The sequence below is a fragment of the Vulpes vulpes genome, chromosome 7 (genome assembly GCF_048418805.1).
Source record: "Vulpes vulpes isolate BD-2025 chromosome 7, VulVul3, whole genome shotgun sequence".
Taxonomy (NCBI): Eukaryota; Metazoa; Chordata; class Mammalia; order Carnivora; family Canidae; genus Vulpes; species Vulpes vulpes.
The window spans coordinates 77,951,878-77,971,033 of NC_132786.1; the positions used below are offsets into that span (position 1 = coordinate 77,951,878).

A 19,156-nucleotide genomic window follows, 5' to 3' on the forward strand; every position below is an offset into this window, starting at 1 on the left:
AGTTAGAAATAAATTATAAAAATAGGAAGAAAATAAAATAAGAAATACACTTTATAAAAGTATCTAAAATTTAAGTATCTTAAAAAACTTAATAATAAGATACTAATTCCCCCTCAATTGGCATATAGATTCAAATTATCTCAACTAAATTCCTAGAAGGCTTTTCTGATAATTTAACAAGCTGATTTTAAAATTTAAGTACATGGGATAACTGGGTGACGGGCACGGAGGAGGGCAGTTGATGGGATGAACACTGGGTGTTTTACTATATGTTGGCAAATTGAATTTAAATTTAAAAATGTAAAGAAAATAAACAAAACACAAGTCAACCAGGAAAAAATAAATAAATAGATGATAGATAGATAGATAGATAGATAGATAGATAGATAGATAGATAAAGACATGGAGGAGGAGAGTGGGGGATGGGTGAAATAGGTGATGGAGATTAAGGTGATAAGTGCTTCTCATGATGAGCACAGGGTGGTGTATGGAACTGTTGAATTACTATATTGTACACCTGAAACTAATATAACACTCTGTTAACTTACTGGAATTAAAAGCTTGAATTAAAAAAAAGATATAGCCATTTCAAAAAAGATTGAGAAAATATAAGTAACCTACAAGTGTATATAATGGAATATATGGGAAAATGAAATATATTTATGTTTCCATACTAAATAACCAATGTAAATAATTTGGTATAATAATCAAGACAGTCTGTTATTGGTATGAGAATAGTTAGGGAGACCAATCGAACAGAAGAGAAAGCCCAGAAGTTGAACTATACGTGTTTAATAAATTGATTTTCAACAAACATTATGAGGTAAATCAGTAGAGAATTAATAGTGTTTTCAACAAACTATGCTGGAAAAAATTAAATATCTGAATGGAGGAAAAAAGGAACCTTGACACTTCTTCACACTATACACAAATAATTTAGTTGAAATGGATCATAGTACCAAAAACATAGAAGAAATATTAGGGTTAAACCATGACTTCTTAGAACAGAAATAAAAGCATACCTATCAAAATATTGAAAAACCCTGCTTCATCAAAATTAAAACATTATGATATTTAAAAGCCACTATATGGGCAGCCAGGGTGGCTCAACAGTTCAGTACTGCCTTCAGCCCAGGGCCTGATCCTGGAAACCCAGGATTGAGTCCCACATCAGGTTCCCTGCATGGAGCCTGCTTCTCCCTCTGCCTGTGTGTGTGTGTGTGTGTGTGTGTGTGTGTGTGTGTGTGTGTCTCATGAATAAATAAATAAAATCTTTTAAAAAAATAAAAAATAAAAGCCAGTATTAAAATGAAAAATAAAAATGAAAACAATCTACAGTCTAGAGGATGATTCCCAGTATTCTCGGGACATATATTTACAAAGAACTTGTACCCAGAATATATTAAGAGAATCAACACAATATAATTCGGTAAGTTTGAATGTACATTTTATAAGAGTAGACCTACAAATGATGAGTAAGTGCATGAAATGATACTCAATACAATTAGATCAGGGAAATGATACTAAATACAAATTAAATAAGATCTTCCTGAATAGTTAGAATTGAGAAGACTTCCCAAATTTTGGTGAGAATGTAGAGTAGTTATAGCTTCATGCCTTGCTGTTGGAAATATAAAACTATATAAATCACTTTGGAAAAGGATGAGAGTCGCCAAAGAGTTAAGCATATACTTCCTATGCCATCCAGCCAGTCCACTCCTGTTCAATCAATAGAAATGAAAAATGTATGTCCACACAAATATTTGTACAAAACTATTCATAGTAGCTTTACTCATTATAGACAAAACTGGAAAACTATAACGGCCATTAACAGGTGAACAGAGGAGGAAATTGTGATATATCCATTCGGTGGAATATTAGTAATAGGAATGAATAAATTAGTGTGATACACAAAGGAATCTTAAAACATTATGCTAACAGAGAAGCCAGATACAAAAGAATAGATACTGTATGATTTTATATATATTAAATTCAAGAATAGGCAAAACAAGAGAAAACATTCCCTATTGGTTTAAGTCTTTGGGAAAATTCAGAAAGCATTCAGGGGTTGTCAGGACCCGGATTTGGAAAGGAATTTCCTCTAAATGAACATGAAAGAACTTTTTTTGGGTAATGGAAATTGTCAATATTTTGTTATGGTATGGGGTTACAGAAATGTACACTTAAAATAGACATAAGGAAACAATAAATAATATTATTAAAATATTTTTATATTTTGTATTACATAATTATAAAATAATAGTAAATAAATAAAACCAAAAAATCTATGGTCAAATCAACCTGCTCTGTAAATTGATCACTTTAGCCCTTCCTGAATTATTTTCTTTATATGGTTAATGAAAATAATACAGTTCCTGACACAGAATAAATATTCAAAAAATATCAGTTGCATTCTATTCAGTAATATTAAAGTACACATATAGAGATAGGTAAAATTTTTAACACCTGAAGTACACTCTATTTTTTGTCCAAGTCTAGTAATTGTCTAGTAAGTACCACATAAAAGGAACTTACACTACCATTAGACTTTCTCTGAGCATACTAGAATTTCTGCAATCATTAAATTCACTAAAAATTTAATTTTCCATTTTATTTATTTTTATGTATATTTTTTATTGGAGTTCGATTTGCCAACATATAGGATAACACCCAGTGCTCATCCTGTCAAGTGCCCCCCTCAGTGACCATCACCCAGTCCCCCCGTCCTCCCGCCCATGCCCTCCGCTTCCACTACCCCTTGTTCGTTTCCCAGAGTTAGGAGTCTCTCATGTTTTGTCACCCTCTCTGATTTTTCCCACTCATATTCTCTCCTTTCCCGTATAATCCTTTTCACTATTTTTTATATTCCCCGTATGAGTGAAAACATATAGTGATTGTCCTTCTCCGATTGACTTATTTCACTCAGCATAATACCCTCCAGTTCCATCTATGTCGAAGCAAATGGTGGGTATTCCTCATTTCTAATGGCTGAGTAATATTCCATTGTATACATAGACCACATCTTCTTTATCAATTCATCTTTCTATGGACAACAAGGCTCCTTCCACAGTTTGGCTACTGTGGACATTGCTGCTATAAACATTGGGGTGCAGGCGCCTCAGGTTTTCACTGCATCTGTATCTTTGGGGTAAATCCCCAGTAGTGCAATTGCTGGGTTGTAGGGTAGCTCTATTTTTAACCCTTTGAGGAACCTGCACACAGTTTTCCAGAGTGGCTGTACCAGTTCACATTCCCACCAACACTGCAAGATGATTCCCCTTTCTCCACATCCTCTCAAAATTTGTGGTTTCCTGTCTTGTTAATTTTCACCATTCTCACTGGGTGAGGTGGTATCTCATTGTGGTTTTGATTTGTATTTCCCTGAAGGCAAGTGATGCGGAATCCAGTGACATGTTTCACTGCCACTGCAACTGCATAAAGGAATGCCAGTTATCCATTACAGAAGGTTAACAAAACTCAGGCCACCATGGTTTTTCATTTAAGACCCAGAATTTACATATTCCAAGAAATATTAAAATGCAGAACTAAAAATATACACTTAAAACTTTTCTCATGTAGATAGGCCAAAGAAGTAATTGCATTTACAACAGAAAAATATGCTACCTCCTTTCAGATTTGGTGGTATTTTACTAGTACATTTACAGGTTTGTTTTAGTAAACCTATGCCTCCTTGTGTTGTAGAATTCACTCACATCAATAAGACCACCTTATTTGATAGTTAATTTTCAACGTATTATTTACATTAATGTAAGGTATGTCTAGACAATGTCAAAATATCTAAGTGACTAACTTTACTAATTTTAAGCAAAAAGATTTACACTTCTATATCAGAACGAAGAATTTGAAACTTTAGTTTTTCACAGCCCAAAGTCATGGATCTCAGGAACTGATATTTGAAGAGAGAAATTTAGAATGTATAATAAAAAAAGGTGGACCAAGAATTTAATCAATGATTCACTATCTTATTTCTCAAAGATTTGAGCAGCTTCATTAAATTACAGTTAATATACAAAAAATGCACATTTAATGTATACAATCTGATGAGTTAGGACATATCCATACCATCATCACCAAAATTAAGGTAATACCTGTAATCCATCTCCTCCAAAAGTTTCCTTGTTTCCTTTTGATTTTTATTGTTGTTGCTGTTGTTATTTTTTAGTTTGTTATTTTGTAGTAAGAACACAACATGAGATCTACAGTCTTAAAAAATATTCAAGCACGCAGTACTATATAGTTTACTCTAGCACTATGTTGTACAGCAGATCTCTAGACTTACACAACCTGCATAGCAAACTTTATGTCCATTATGTCCATTGAAGAGCAAATCCCTTTTCCCTCTCCCCCAGTCCTCGGCAACCACCATTTTATTCTCTTTCTGTGAGTTTGACTATTTTAGTTATCTCATATAAATGGAACCATATAATATTTGTCCATCTGTCCATGGCTTATTTTACTTAATATGTTGTCCTCCACATTTATCCATATACTGCTCAAAATGGTAGGATTTCCCTCTTTCAGAAGAGTGAATAATATTGCATTGTATGTATATGTCACATTCCTTTATCACATTCATCTGTTGATGGACATTTGGGCTATTTCCACCTCTCTGTAAATAATGCTGTAATGAAGACAGAAATGCAGATACCTCCTTGAGATTATGATTTCATTTCTTTTGGATATGCTTATATACCCAGAAGTGGGATTGCTGGATCATACAGTAATTTAATTTTTAATTTTTTGAGCAATCTCCATACTAGTTTCCATACTGGCTGCACCATTTTACATTCCCACCAACAGTGTAGATGTGTTCTACTTTCTCTGTATCCTTGCTAAGACTTGTTATCTCTTGTCTCTTTGATAACAGTCATCTAACCGTTGTGAAGTAACATCTCATTGTGATTTTGATTTGCATTTCCCTAGTGATTATTGATGTTGACCTCTTCATACACTTGGTGGTATCTGTATGTCTTCTTTAGAGAAATGCCTTACTCAGGTCCTTTGATCATTTTTTAAAAGGTTTTTTCTATTGAGTTTTAGTTTTTTAAACATATTTTGTGTATGTAATCCTAATCAGATAAAGGTTTTGCAAATATTTTCACCTATTTCATAGGCTGCTTTTTCACTCTATTGATTGCTTTCTTTGCTGTACACAAGCTTTATAGTTTGATGTAGTATCTCTTGTCTATATTTGCTTTTGTTGCCTGTACTTGTGGTGTCATATCAAAAAAAAAAAAAAATTACACAGACCAATGTCAAGAAGCTATTTCCCTAGATTTGCTTTCAGTAGTTTTACAGTTTAGGCACTACATTTAAGTCTTTAATCCACTTGGGATTAAGTTCTGCATATACTGTGAAATAAAAGCACAGTTTTATTCTTCCACATGTCAATATCCACTAATTCCAACATAATATATTGAAGAAACTACCCTTTCCCCATTGTGTATTCTAGATATCTTGTCAAAGATCAGTTGACTGTGAATGTGTGGATTTACTTCTGTGCTCTCTTTTCTAATCCATTGATTTAAATGTCTGTCTTTATGCCCATACCACACTATTTTAAGATTTGCAATATATTTTAAAACTAAGAAATGTAATGCCTCCTGCTTCGTTCTTTTTTCTCGTGATAACATTGGCTATTTTGGGTCTTTTTTATTTCCATATGAATTTTAGGATTTCTTTTAATTTCAGTAATAAAATGTTATTGGGATCTTGATGGGGATAACTCTGAATCTGTAATTCATATTAAGAAGTATAGACAGCAATTATTATGTCTTCCAATCTACGAATATGGAATGTCTTGTCATGTGTTTGTGTCTTCTCTAATTTCTTTCATGAATATATTGCAGTTTCCAGTATATAAGCCTTTTACCATCTTGGTTAGGTTTATTCCTAAGTTTTTTTATTCTTTTTATGTTATTATAAATAAGATTGTTTTATAAATTTGCCTTTTGAATAGTTTATTGTTTGTGTATAGGAACACCACTGATTACTTGTAAACTGATTTTGTACCCTTTAACTTTACTCAACCTGTTGATTAATTCTAACAATGTGTTGGTGAGGTTTTTATATATAAAATCATGTCATTTGCAGAGACAAGTTTGCATTCCTCCTTTCCAATATATATGCCTTTTTCTTGCCTAATTTCTCTGGCTAAGATCTCTATTACTATATTTAATAGAAGTGCTGAGAGTGGTCATCCTTGTCTTGTTCCTCATCTTAAAGAAAAAGCTTTTAGTTGTCCCAAAGAACTCAGTCTGATGAAGGAGCAGCTTATGGAAAAAGTTTTTAATTAAAGAGACACTGTGACATGCAAATTTTTCTCCCCTATTCACTGAATTCTATAAAATGAGAAGTAATCTAGAAGATGCTTAATGGATTTTATATCTGGTATTTTATTGGTCTTTTGTTTTAGGAGTCTTTCTTTTCATTTAGACAAAGTAAAATCTTCTAAAAATGTCTCATATTGATATTCTCTTTCCCAGATATTGATGTATATTTTATGAAATATGAGTTTAACATATTTTTCTATAATATTGAAGGGAAGTTATAAAAGATAAGTGACTCCTCTCATACTATAATGGAATGCGATCAAGTTTTTCATATTAGTTTCATCAAACAATTATACACTGTATTATTATGTGGAATAATTTTATAGCAAGTGCTATCTTAGCCTACTAATATGTTACAATCTCCTTATATAAGAAACTGTCTTCTGTTTATCTGTACTATGTTGCCTAGTAAATGTTAAGGACATTGCAGATGTGCAATACATACTTCTTAGTTTGTATGTGGCTTAATATATGTTATGGACTAAATATTTAATTAAATTAAATATTAAATTAAATTCATATGTGAAATCTAATCCCCAATGGTAAGGGGAAGGCAAGGCTTTGGGAGGTAATTAGGTCATGAGAGTGGAGCCCTCAGAAATACTACCGATTTTCTTGTAATAAGAGGCCAGAGATATTCCTCTTTTTACCATTTGAGGATACAATAAGAAGTTCTCAGTCTGCAAAGTCAGAAGAGGGCTGCTACCAGAACCCAACCATGCTGGCACCCTTATCTCTGACTCCCAGCCCCTAGAACTGTGGAAAATAAATTTCTGTATTTAGAAGCTACCTAGTCCATGATACTTTGTTACAGCAGGCCAAACTAACACAATATTCTTAGAATCATCTTCAAGAATAATCGTTCTTCCTTAGACCATATTTTAAGCATTTCCCCTCACAGATCTTACTTTAATTTCTACTCTCATTGGAAATATGATACCTTTGGGGCAAATATATTGATTTCAAAGCAAAATTTTCAGCTTGTCACTTTTTATCCTAAAAATAGCATTTCTGGCATCCAGCTCTAATCATGTGAGCATCCAGCTTTGGCTTGGTCCACCAAGTGCTGCAGGAATAATAAGGAATGAAAATCAATAAACCTAGATTCTAGCCTCAGTTCCTTGCATTTCACCTTCCTCTTTCATAAAATGAATGGTAAGGTTTTTGTCCTAAGTAATCCACAGGAAAAAGTGGGAATTCACAATAATATTTTCTTGTGATTTAGGTGATCTGGGAAAGGTGCCAAGAGAATAGTACTTTGTATGCATCATTGTCATCTCTGATTTTCAGCACATAATAATGAGTTACCAGTCATGTCATATTCTAAAGTATATGATGATAGGAACTATAGCACAGGTATTTTTCCAATATAAGGTTGGGGGGGAAGCAACTTGATGATTTTCTGCATACTCCTAAAATTCTATTAGGCATTCCAGTTCCTGGTTTGGACAAGAGGACTCACAAGCAATTTTTAAAATGAAAATGACCTCTCTCACTTTTTTTTTTTTACTACAAAGTTTTGCTACATAAAGCTAACCTAAGGAAATAAAATGAAGTAGACATTGGCTTAGGTCACTGATTTCCAAATGCTGCTGCACAAAATAATGACTGTAGGATCTTTAAAAGTACTGTTTTTTGGTTAGTCCCCCACTCTGAAATTCTACTTAATTGGTATGGGGCACAACCTGTATATCTGCATTTTTAATAGCTTCTCAGGCTATTCTAACGTACACATTAGGCCAAGTTTGAGAATGAATATCCTAAGCAAATGCCCAATTTCATTTCAGTCTTTTTTTCTCAACTGCCCCTAGCTGTTGTACTTTTTCAGATTAAGTTTTGTTCCTTCTCAACAAGACTTTAACTTTGCAAATACTTCTTTTATTTAGAAATCACAAGTCACCTGCTTTATATATAACCTTTCTTACTATCATACACTAAAACCTTCACATTTGGCTCTAATTGTCCTTATGGCACCCATTAATTCCAGGTGAGCACTATTATTTTCCCTGCTCAAACTAGCATTTTCAAGTTTTTATAAAATTCAGAAGAAAATATTCTCTCTAGTTTTCACCTTTACCCAAAATTTACTAATCAGTGAAACATTGCTCTCATATGTACAATGTCAGGGAGACATCACCCCACTGGGTACATCAGCTGGTTCTGTTTTACCAAGCTGTGCTCTACAAGGCAACAAAATCAACTCTGCATGTCCCATTTCCTCAGGGCACCAAAGTTATTTTAATAAAATAATCTGTTGTAAGACATTCATTGGAAAAAAATCTTGCTTCACTCAAACTGCACATTTTCCTTGGAATAACCTTCCTCATTCCTATCATTTGGTTTTTGGACTACTGAACACAGGTTCACATTCCAGGGCTCAGTTTGATCATCATATCCACCATAAGGTCAGCTCTTAGCCTATTTTTCCCAGGAGGATTGATCACTCCATCCTTTGGACACTCACCGGGCAACTGATCTAAAACTTATACTATCAGTTTACCTGATGGCTCTCTTTAAATGGCCATAAATCACCCAAAGGTAGAAAACATGTCCTCCTTATTTTTATGCCCCACCTCTTCATCACTGTACTTAACACTGTAGGTACAAAATCAGTATACACTTATCTAGTAAACTGAATTGTTTAATTAATGATAAGAATATGAGGTTTGACTAATTCAAAAAGATATATACATACGCCCCTATGTTCATTGAAGCATTATTTACAATAGCCATGATGTGGAAGCAACCTAAGTGTCTATCAATAGGTAATGGATAAAGAAGATGTGGTATGTGTATGTACACAAACACACGCATATATACACTGGAATACTGGCCATAAAAAAGAATGAAATCCTCCTGTCTGTGAAACATGGATGGACCTAGAGGGTACCATGTTAACTGAGATGAGTCAGGAAGAGGAAGATAAATACCATATGATTTCATTATACGTGGAATCTAAAAAGCCAAAACAACAACAATAAAATGAACAAACAAAACTAAACAGACATAAATACAGTTGCCAGAGGGGTGGAGAGATGGGCAAAATAGGTGAAGGGGTTTAAGAGGCACCAACTTCCAGATATAAAATAAGTTAAGGGGATGTAAAGTACAGCATATGGAAAACAGTCAATAATATTATAATAACTTTATATGATAACATAAGGTAACTACATTCATCTTGGTGAGCATTTTGTGATGTATGTAAGTGTCAAATCACTATATTGTACACCTGAAACTAATGGGATATCGCAGGTCAACTATTCTGGGGAGGAGAGAGTAAGGGAGGGGAGGGGAGGGGAGCAAAAGGGAGAGGAGTTGTGAAAAATGGGGTTTGGAGTCAAAATGAGCGCAAATTTCAATTCTGATTCTACTAGTATATTTTTAATACATTATATAAATTTTCTAAGCCTCAATAACTCCATTCATAAACTATGCCTCACAGAGTTGCTTTGGAGGAATGCTATGAAGAATACAATGATATTATATGTATAAAGTATCTCATTGCACACTCCCCCCCCCCCACAAGCCCCATCCCTGGTAAACTGGTAATAGTAGAATTCAGCATCAATGTCATTTCTTCTCTCCAAAGCCTTTCTCCAGATTATATATTTATCAGCACCATCTCTCCATATTTATTTTTTTAAGATTTATTTATTTATTTATTTTTGATAGACATAGAGAGAGAGAGAGAGAGAGAGAGAGAGGCAGAGACACAGGAGGAGGGAGACGCAGGCTCCATGCCGGGAGCCCGACATGGGACTCGATCCCGGGACTCCAGGATCGCGCCCTGGGCCAAAGGCAGGGGCTAAACCGCTGAGCCACCCAGGGATCCCCATCTCTCCATATTTAAACCAAACTCTATCTGTCCTGAGCATTTTACATTATTTGTATTGAAGTATAATTGACATACAATGTTACATTTGTTTCAGGTGTACAAGTGACTCAAAATGTCTTGCTTACCACAAGTGTAGCTACCATCAATCACCATACAATACCATTTTTTAAAAAAAAAATTTTATTTTTATTTATTTATGATAGGCACACAGTGAGAGAGAGAGAGAGGCAGAGACATAGGCAGAGGGAGAAGCAGGCTCCATGCACCGGGAGCCTGATGTGGGATTCGATCCCGAGTCTCCAGGATCGCGCCCTGGGCCAAAGGCAGGCGCCAAACCGCTGCGCCACCCAGGGATCCCCATACAATACCATTGACTGTATTCCCTATGCTGTAGCTTTTATCCTTGTGACTTATTCATTCCATAACCAGAAACCTGCATCTCCCATTCCCCTTTACTCATTTTGCTCAACTCCCCACCCCTGCTCACTCTGGCAATCATCAGTTCGTTCTCTGTATTTACAGGTCTGTTTCTGCTCTTTGCTTATTTGCTATTCATTTTAGTTTGCTTTTAAATTCCATATGTAAACGAAATCATATAGCATTTATTTGTCTCTGTCTGACTTACTTCACTTAGCATAATACTGAGTCAATCCCTGTTGTTGCAAATTACAAGGTTTCATTCTTTATTATGGCTGAGAAATATTCCATCTTATACATATGTCACATCTTCTTTACCCATTGCCCTAAATATTTAAAAACAATTTAACAACCATCTTCCTTATTCTGTGATGTTATCAAATGATGTTGAGCTCTGGTTTCTAAATATTGGGGCTAGCACTTACTCTTATCAAAGGACACATTAATAAGAAAAAAAGAAGCATGCCACTAAAGCTATGACATTGCATTATGAAGTTAATCTAGTGTCTGAATATTTAAGGAAATCTCACTTATGAGAAAATAGGAAAACAAAACTGTGTGGCACCTGGATATTTGCATCTACTTTTCCTACTTGTTCTGCTATCTTTCTAAATTACAATTTACTAAATCTTAGTATCTTAGAGAGAGAAGAGATCGTACTGGGCAAAAAAAAAAAAAAAAAAAAAAAAAAGGTCCCCTCTCCCTTTACTCCATCTCCTGTTATTCCTAAACAAGAATAATTATTATATCTAGTTCGATCTTCAAATGAATTTGTGGCACTATTTATCAGATTATCAAATTTCTTTAGTTATAAATGCATAAAGATTTCTTTAACTGCCATTTCTAGACCATTTGCAGTTAATGTAATTATTTATATATGTATTTTTTTTCTTTTCTCCCTTATTTGTATTCGTTGTATATTTTTTTATGATTACTTTTTTCTCTACTGTTGTTTTATTAGTCATACCTGTTTCTTATTTTGGAATCTTTTACAATACATATATCTTTATTTTATCATAATCCAACTTCAGGGACGCCTGGGTGACTCAGCGGTTGAGCGCCTGCCTTTGGCCCAGAGTGTGATCCTGGAGTCCCGCTATCAAGTCCCACATTGGGTTCCCCGCATGGAGCCTGCTTCTCTTTCTGCCTATGTCTCTGCCTCTCTCTCTCTCTCTCTCTCTCTCTCTGTGTGTGTGTGTCTCATGAATAAATAATTAAAATCTTAAAAAAATCCATCTTCAAAAATCTTATGCTCACATACAGTATATGAATCCTATAACAATATATTCCCATTTCCCCCATTTGAGCATTTGTATTATTGTTATCATGTATTATACTCATACAGATTGTGTAGAACCCACAGTATATTGTTATAATTTTTCCCTTTAGATAATTATCTTTTGAAGGAATTAAAATTTAAAAATGTGTTTTACATTTACCCTACAGTATTATCCTTTCCATTGCTTTGTGTAGGTCTAGATTTCCATCTCTTGCCAGAAGAACCTCCTTTAATGGTCTTATAATGTATGTTTACCATCAGTGAATTATTTCTGCTTTTATTTGCCTGGAAAGATATGTTTATTTCACTGTCATTCTTCCATGTCTTCACCAGTGAGTTCAATTATTTTTAATTTATTGAGAAAATAATTATGAAAACAATGGAAATATATCAAAACACACTAGCAAGATGCTGATTTAAAGGTAAATACATAAATAATTGCATTAACTGCAAATGGTCCAGAAATGGCAGTTAAAAGAAAGATGATTGTGTTAGACTTAAAAAGTAGGCCCCAGTTCTCTACTGCCTACAAAAAAATTATATTAAATATAAAGATTCAGGTTAAATGTTAAAAACTGGAAAGGCATAGCATGCAAGAACTAATGAAACAAAGTTGAGGTCCATAAAATAGCTTTACTCACAATCACCAAAAACTGGTAACAACTCTAACATTCTTGAAATGGTAAATAGATAAACTGATACATCCATATAATGGAATATTACTTAGCAGTGTTAAGAAATACACTGCAGATCCACATAATAACATGCATTAATCACAAATGTGTTACACTAAGTAAAAGAAGCTGGTCTTAAAAGCCACATAATGTATGATTGATTTCTATGATATGGGACAAAGAACTTAATTCAGATCAGTGATTGCCAAGTGCTAGTTGTAGGAGGAAGGGTTAATGATGAAGGGGCATGAATATTTAGGGATAATGAAATTGTTCTATATCTTGATTGCAGTGGTAGTAACATGAGTCTATACATTTATCAAATTCATCAAGCCATACACTTAAAAGGGTCAATTTTACAACATGTGAATTATACCTTAATAAATCTGGCTTCAAAAAAGCATTAAACGTTAAAGACATGTTAATAAGCAGGTCAAATATTTTTCCTCTCTTAATACACATTAAAAAGAAGTATAAATGTCCTTTTGAAAATATGTGTCAAGCAGCTCTGTATTTCAAAACCAGCATCAAAGCTTGAAGGTTTAATCCTATTAATTTTCTCTGGTTCAGCTCTAGGCACCCTGGAGGGCACTAAATAAACAGTCCTTGACTGAATGACTTTTCTTTATAGTTCCTGAAGCACAAAGTTTAGAAACCATTGACTGGAGAAGGAAAAAAGGAGGTAGGAAACTATAATTTTTCAGAGGACAGAAATAAGCCCCTGGAACTGTGCCCCATAGCTTAACCTTCATATTTAAAGATTGTTTAGAGCAAATACAGCAAAAGAGTCAGGGAATTATGGGTCCCAGCTTCCTTGTTCTAAGGCCTTATTCTTCCTCCTTGATGGCTCACCTCCTCACTCTTCTTCCACTTTCCCCTTGTCTGTCTGTCTGTCTCTCTCTCCCTCCACACACACACATTTACTTGCACGGATACTACATACACTGAAATTCTGGGTGTTTTTTATTCTCACACAACTGCAAATATCTGAAAAGAGATTTGTTTGTATTTTGAAAGGGATCAATGAATCAGGCTTTAGGTACAAGATATCAATCATATTTGAGCTGGAGGGGAAGTGTTTGCCTAAGCTCCCCAAATCATACTTCTATGAGTGTATGATTATGATCCTAATCATAAAACAATCACTTCTCCTCTTTAAAGTGTTACCAAATATATACTGAACTCTGAAAAGATGCACAGGGTTGTCTGGATATTAAGGGTTTTGCAAAGCCAATTTATTTAGATACAGATCTTATTCCAAAGGATTCACTATGCAATGGTTATGCATCAGAGAACCTTGACCATTTTCCCCTACTTTAGGAAGGATATGTGGTTTTTTGTTGTCTTTTTTTTTTAATTTATGTATTAGCACCGCCTTTATTTTACATCACAAATTATACTGCTCAAATCACAAAGTTTACATACTTTATATTCTCCTGATAGTAATTATCTAAAGGATATTATAGTTATTTATTGTTTTATTTAAATTCAATTAACATATAATGTATTATTAGTTTTAAAGGTAGAGTTTAGTGATTCATCAGTCTTATATAATACCCAGTGCTCATTACATCATGCATCCTCTTTAATGTCCATCACCCAGCCCTATCTCCCCACCCCCTTCCCTTCCATCAACCCTCAGTTTGTTTCCCATAATTAAGGGTCTCTTATGATTTGTCTCACTCTCTGATTTCATTAGGAAGGATATTTGGAAATCGTCAACAATTTCAGTAGACCAGAGCTCATAATAATAAAGAACGTTGGGCCTCAAAAATAATTTTAGAGATTCTCTGCTCACTTAGTGTTAACTGTGAAATAAACTGTCAAATCATAGGTAAAGAATAAATTAAGGGTAAAACAAATAAGGTCATATGAAGGACAGAGGCATATGGTAGCATCAGAACTGTTCTGCTCAACTCTAACCACCTTCTTTTACCTTTGGGTTTGGTTCTCTTGGTACTAGAGAGAGGATATATACGTATTCTGGGGAGCCAGGCTCATCATCAGAAACACTTGGCCCAGGGTGTATATTTAAAAATGCAGATTTCCAAGATGGGCCAAGGAGACTCTGCTTCTTTTAGGCCCAAGAGGATCTAAGATTCATTCAAGGATTCATTCACATGATTGTGATGACTAGCCACATTTGGGACATACAGCTGTTCTGGCCTTTCCTCATTACCTCAGGACAGAGGAAAGAAGCTAACATTACAGAGAGATAATATACTGGTATGTCATACACATTTTGAAAGCCTATCTCAGTTGAGTTTCATCTGGGTTAGAAATATATTATTTATATTTTATGGAAAGAGGGGTAACTTAATTCTATATGTTAAGAAATTAATATATTAAAATATTTTTTAAATAAATATATTTTATAAAATACATGAAAATATTTTATATCCAAAATTATGACCCGCACAGAAATTTAAGAATCATACATTATACTAAATAATTAACTTTCTCAAAAAACATATGTACAGTCCTGATTTTAACTTTTCACCTTTCATTTATAAACCACCTGGTCTATGAAAATTTCCAAAATTTTCTAAGACTGTATCTGAATTGAGTTATAGGTTCACTAAATAAACTTTGCCTATGAGACCCTTTGGAATCAGTTCTACCTATAAGGAAGTGTTTGTGTCCTGACCATTACTAGTCTGCTAATCTTATATTTTGCTTATTATTCAATACTGTACAGATTTCTTTTGGAAGAGTCACCTCATTATTTTTGGAATTTTATTTTTTCTTATTTTTTAAGATCTTTATTTATTCATGAGAGACACAGAGAGAAGGCAGAGACATAGGCAGAGGAAGAAGCAGGCTCCTTGCAGGGAGCCTGATGTGGAACTCGATCCCCTAATTCAAGGATCATGCCCTGAACCAAAGGCAGACGCTCAACCGCTGAGCCACCCAGGAGTCCCTATTTTTGGAATTTTAACACAAATTACAGAATATTGTCATTCTTTCTAAATGCAGTTGCTCAAAATTCTCTATTACAGTTTCATCAAACAATATTTCTAAGTTTTCCTTCTGTAGGTGCACTTTTTGCCTTATAAAATCACATCTCTTGCCCTCCCGTCCTCTTTCCGCCATCTCTCCGAGCCGCCACAATGGTGCGCATGAACGTCCTGGCAGATGCTCTCAAGAGCATCAACAACGCTGAAAAGAGAGGCAAGCGCCAGGTTCTTATCAGGCCATGCTCCAAAGTCATTGTCCGATTTCTCACTGTGATGATGAAGCATGGTTACATTGGCGAATTTGAAATCATCGATGATCACAGAGCTGGGAAAATTGTTGTGAACCTCACAGGCAGGTTAAACAAGTGTGGAGTGATCAGCCCCAGATTTGATGTACAACTGAAAGATCTAGAAAAATGGCAGAATAACCTGCTCCCATCCCGCCAGTTTGGTTTCATTGTACTGACAACCTCAGCTGGCATCATGGACCACGAAGAAGCAAGACGAAAACACACAGGAGGGAAAATCCTGGGATTCTTTTTCTAGGGATGTAATTCATACGTGCAAATAAAATGCCTCAATGGAAATAAAAAATAAAAAAATAAATAAAATCACATCTCTTCTCTCTGTCCCGCACGTTGATCCATTGGTATCTGAGCAGTGCTCAAACCCAGGCTAGGTCTCTGTTCCACGTTCCAGAGAAAGAACTATTTCAAGATGCAGAGTAGGACACAGAAAAGGGACTTGAATTTTTTTTAAGATTTTATTTATTTATTCATGAGAGACACACAGAGATGAGAGAGAGAGAGAGAAAGAGAGAGAGAGAGAGAGAGGCAGAGACACAGGCAGAGGGGGAAGCAAGCTTCATGCAGGGCGCCCAACATGAAACGCAATCTCGGGTCTATAGGATCAGGCCCTGGGCTGAAGGCAGCGCTAAACCGCTGAGCCACCTGGGCTGCCCAGGACTTGAATTTTGAAGTAAGATGGAAACTGTTTTAATACTGCCTGTCCTGGCTGCATGAGGAGGCTAAAGTACATAGTATATCTAAATAAAGCCCTCCTTGATTCAAATCTTCCTTCAACAGATATTTATAAAACATTATCATCTGACCCTTGTCAGCCTTACCAGTCTCATCTTCTCAGCAATCTGACCCACCCCTTCACCAACTAACTTCCAATAAAAAAGAAAGAAGGAATATATTCCAGTTCCTAAACATCCGGGAACACTCGTGGCTCCAGGTTTTTGCACATGTTTTGTTTGTTTCACGTGCTTAGAATACTCCAAACCCTCCCGTTAGCTAACTCGTACTATTGAAATAATGCTCAGAAGTGATTTTGCTATGTACTGAATGAATATAAGTTAATATCAGATTACTTCATCAAAAAAGGCTTCTCAGAAGAGATCAATCTCAAAGGTGGGTATCTCATTGGGCAAAGTGAGAAGTGAAATTCATACAGAAAAACTGCCCAAGCAAAGGAATGAGGGTAAAGAGGGAAAGCAAGTAGGAAAGTGAAAAAATTGAGAAATTCAGTAGTACAATGGGACTTAAAGGATATTACCTGTGCAGGATCAATAGTAGCCCATATAGCAATTCCCTTGGGCAGAGAGAAGCCATAGGTCAACTATAAAACATATCTTTGGCTACATTCCAAGACTCAGAAAATTTCTTCAATAAAGATATACCTCTTTTGCTGCCTTCTGGCTGCCATATTTCATGCTTCCACTTTTCCCCTTTTGCCCATCCTGTGCAGCTGCTTGGACTGATGATTCTGCTGGAGTGTTGGCCTAGTTTCAGATTGGAGGGTTTTGTTTTTTCATTAAAAGATGAGATGTTACCAGTAAGCCAGTTATATATCCATTCAGAAGCCATTGATTTAAAAAACAATTCTGATTAACTTTCTTTTTTTAATTTACTAGAATTATTAGCTACCCACAGTAGCTCATAATCAGAACACGAGTTACCACCAAGCTCTGACAAGAACCAGGACTCCTCTGGATATCTCACTCAGAAATAGCTTGAGGAAAGATATCAAGGGGAAAGTATATATGTCAAAGGAAGTATCTCTGAGGCTCTGCCATCAGAATGATGCAGTTCCAACTCTACACAAGATTCAAAATCCCAGGAGGTAGACTGGCTTGGCTTGGATCCCCTGTAGGTTCTTGGGCCAGTGGGATCAGGTGGTGAGGGACATGGGGAATGCAGTGCATGTGATGAATAAGTCCATCATGACCTCTGAATTGGAGATGGAAAATTCCTAAAAGAAAGGCAGGATGCCATTACCAAAGTTAGAGTAAGGGTGACAGGCAAAATCAAAAGATGTCTACTACAATTTTGATGCCTCTTATGGGTAAACTGGCCACAGGCATGCAACAAGTATTAAAGTAATGTTCCTCGTGAGTTTTTCTCGGTTTCAGTGATCTACAACCTTGTGTTTGTGAACTCTGTTATGTGCTTCAAAGCCACAAGTGAAGTCTGGAGCAGGATTCCAATAGACTCCATTTCCCAGCTGAGCAATTAGCTGAGTCAGTATCCTCCCACAAGCCAATCTTATAACTTCCGGGGGATACCTTCCTATCCCACCTCAAGTATGTTCTGTCATTATTCAAAAATCACAAACAGGCAGGACTCCAGACAATGAGATTCAATAAGTGACACACAGACTGTGGAATAGAGCAGAAGGTGGTGAGCTCTATCCCTCATTCTCCATGCTCCACCACACTGACCTATGGAAGGTGACTACGCTGTTTGCAGGAAAGTACAAGTTTGGTGGCTTGTTAAACCCTATGCAGAAACAGAGGTTAATTGAAGAATACAATGTAAATTTTTTTCTCAAACCTCTCTTTTTGTGCCCAGCCTGAAGAGACATTGGAAAGAATCCGGGAAAAAACATGAACTAGGAAAAGAGTATTGCGTGAGCATCCTTCTATTTCTCCACCTCACCCTGCTTCTATGCTTGGATCTTACTTTGATAGGAACTTCTATGCTCACCTTCTTCTATCCCTCCCAATGGTTAAGATGAGAAAAGGGTCTACTGTGAGCCATTTATCCCTTATTAAATTTAGTTCGGAACTACCAAGCCTGAAAACCAATTGGAATATAATTCTCTGTTCTCTGCTGAAAGAATTTAAGGCACCACCAAAAATATTCAGGGGGCAGAGAAATTTTCAGGGTTCCCAAAAAAGTATCATGTGAGGAGTTAACTATCTCTTATATTTAAATAAAGAATTATCTTTAAAATAATATTTTAAAGTATCTCTCTGGGTTTTCAAGCTCTCTGGAATTTTATCAAACTGCAACTCTTATCAACCAACTTACTACAAAGTAAATTTATTTGAGAGTATTAATCAGAAAACAAAAAAACTATATTTTTGGCCAAAAGTCATAATAAACTAAAAGGCACCAAGTGACAGCAACTTTGCATATTTTAAAAATCACTTGTTTCAAATCTAAACTACCCAACCACCCACAGATTACTGGCCCAGCATTTTTCAAGTCTCATAAGAAATTCTTCTCCTGCAAATTAAATTATTATTCTAAAATTTAGAAGACCTAACTCTACAGAAACTTGTAGAAGACAAGGAAAGACAAATATAATTTTCCAAAAGTTTTCTGTAAATGCTCCCTTTCATAATGTATTAT

At 35.3% G+C, this 19,156-nt stretch overlaps 1 protein-coding gene across 1 annotated transcript; it reads left to right on the forward strand.

Annotated features, from left to right (window-relative positions):
- Positions 1 to 15,634: 15,634 nt before the first annotated feature.
- LOC112935073 (small ribosomal subunit protein uS8) lies at positions 15,635 to 16,126 on the forward strand. Its single transcript, XM_072762666.1, has one exon. The coding sequence runs from the start codon at positions 15,669 to 15,671 to the stop codon at positions 16,059 to 16,061; it is 393 nt and encodes a 130-aa protein (XP_072618767.1). The 5' UTR covers positions 15,635 to 15,668; the 3' UTR covers positions 16,062 to 16,126.
- The last annotated feature ends 3,030 nt before the right edge of the window (positions 16,127 to 19,156 follow it).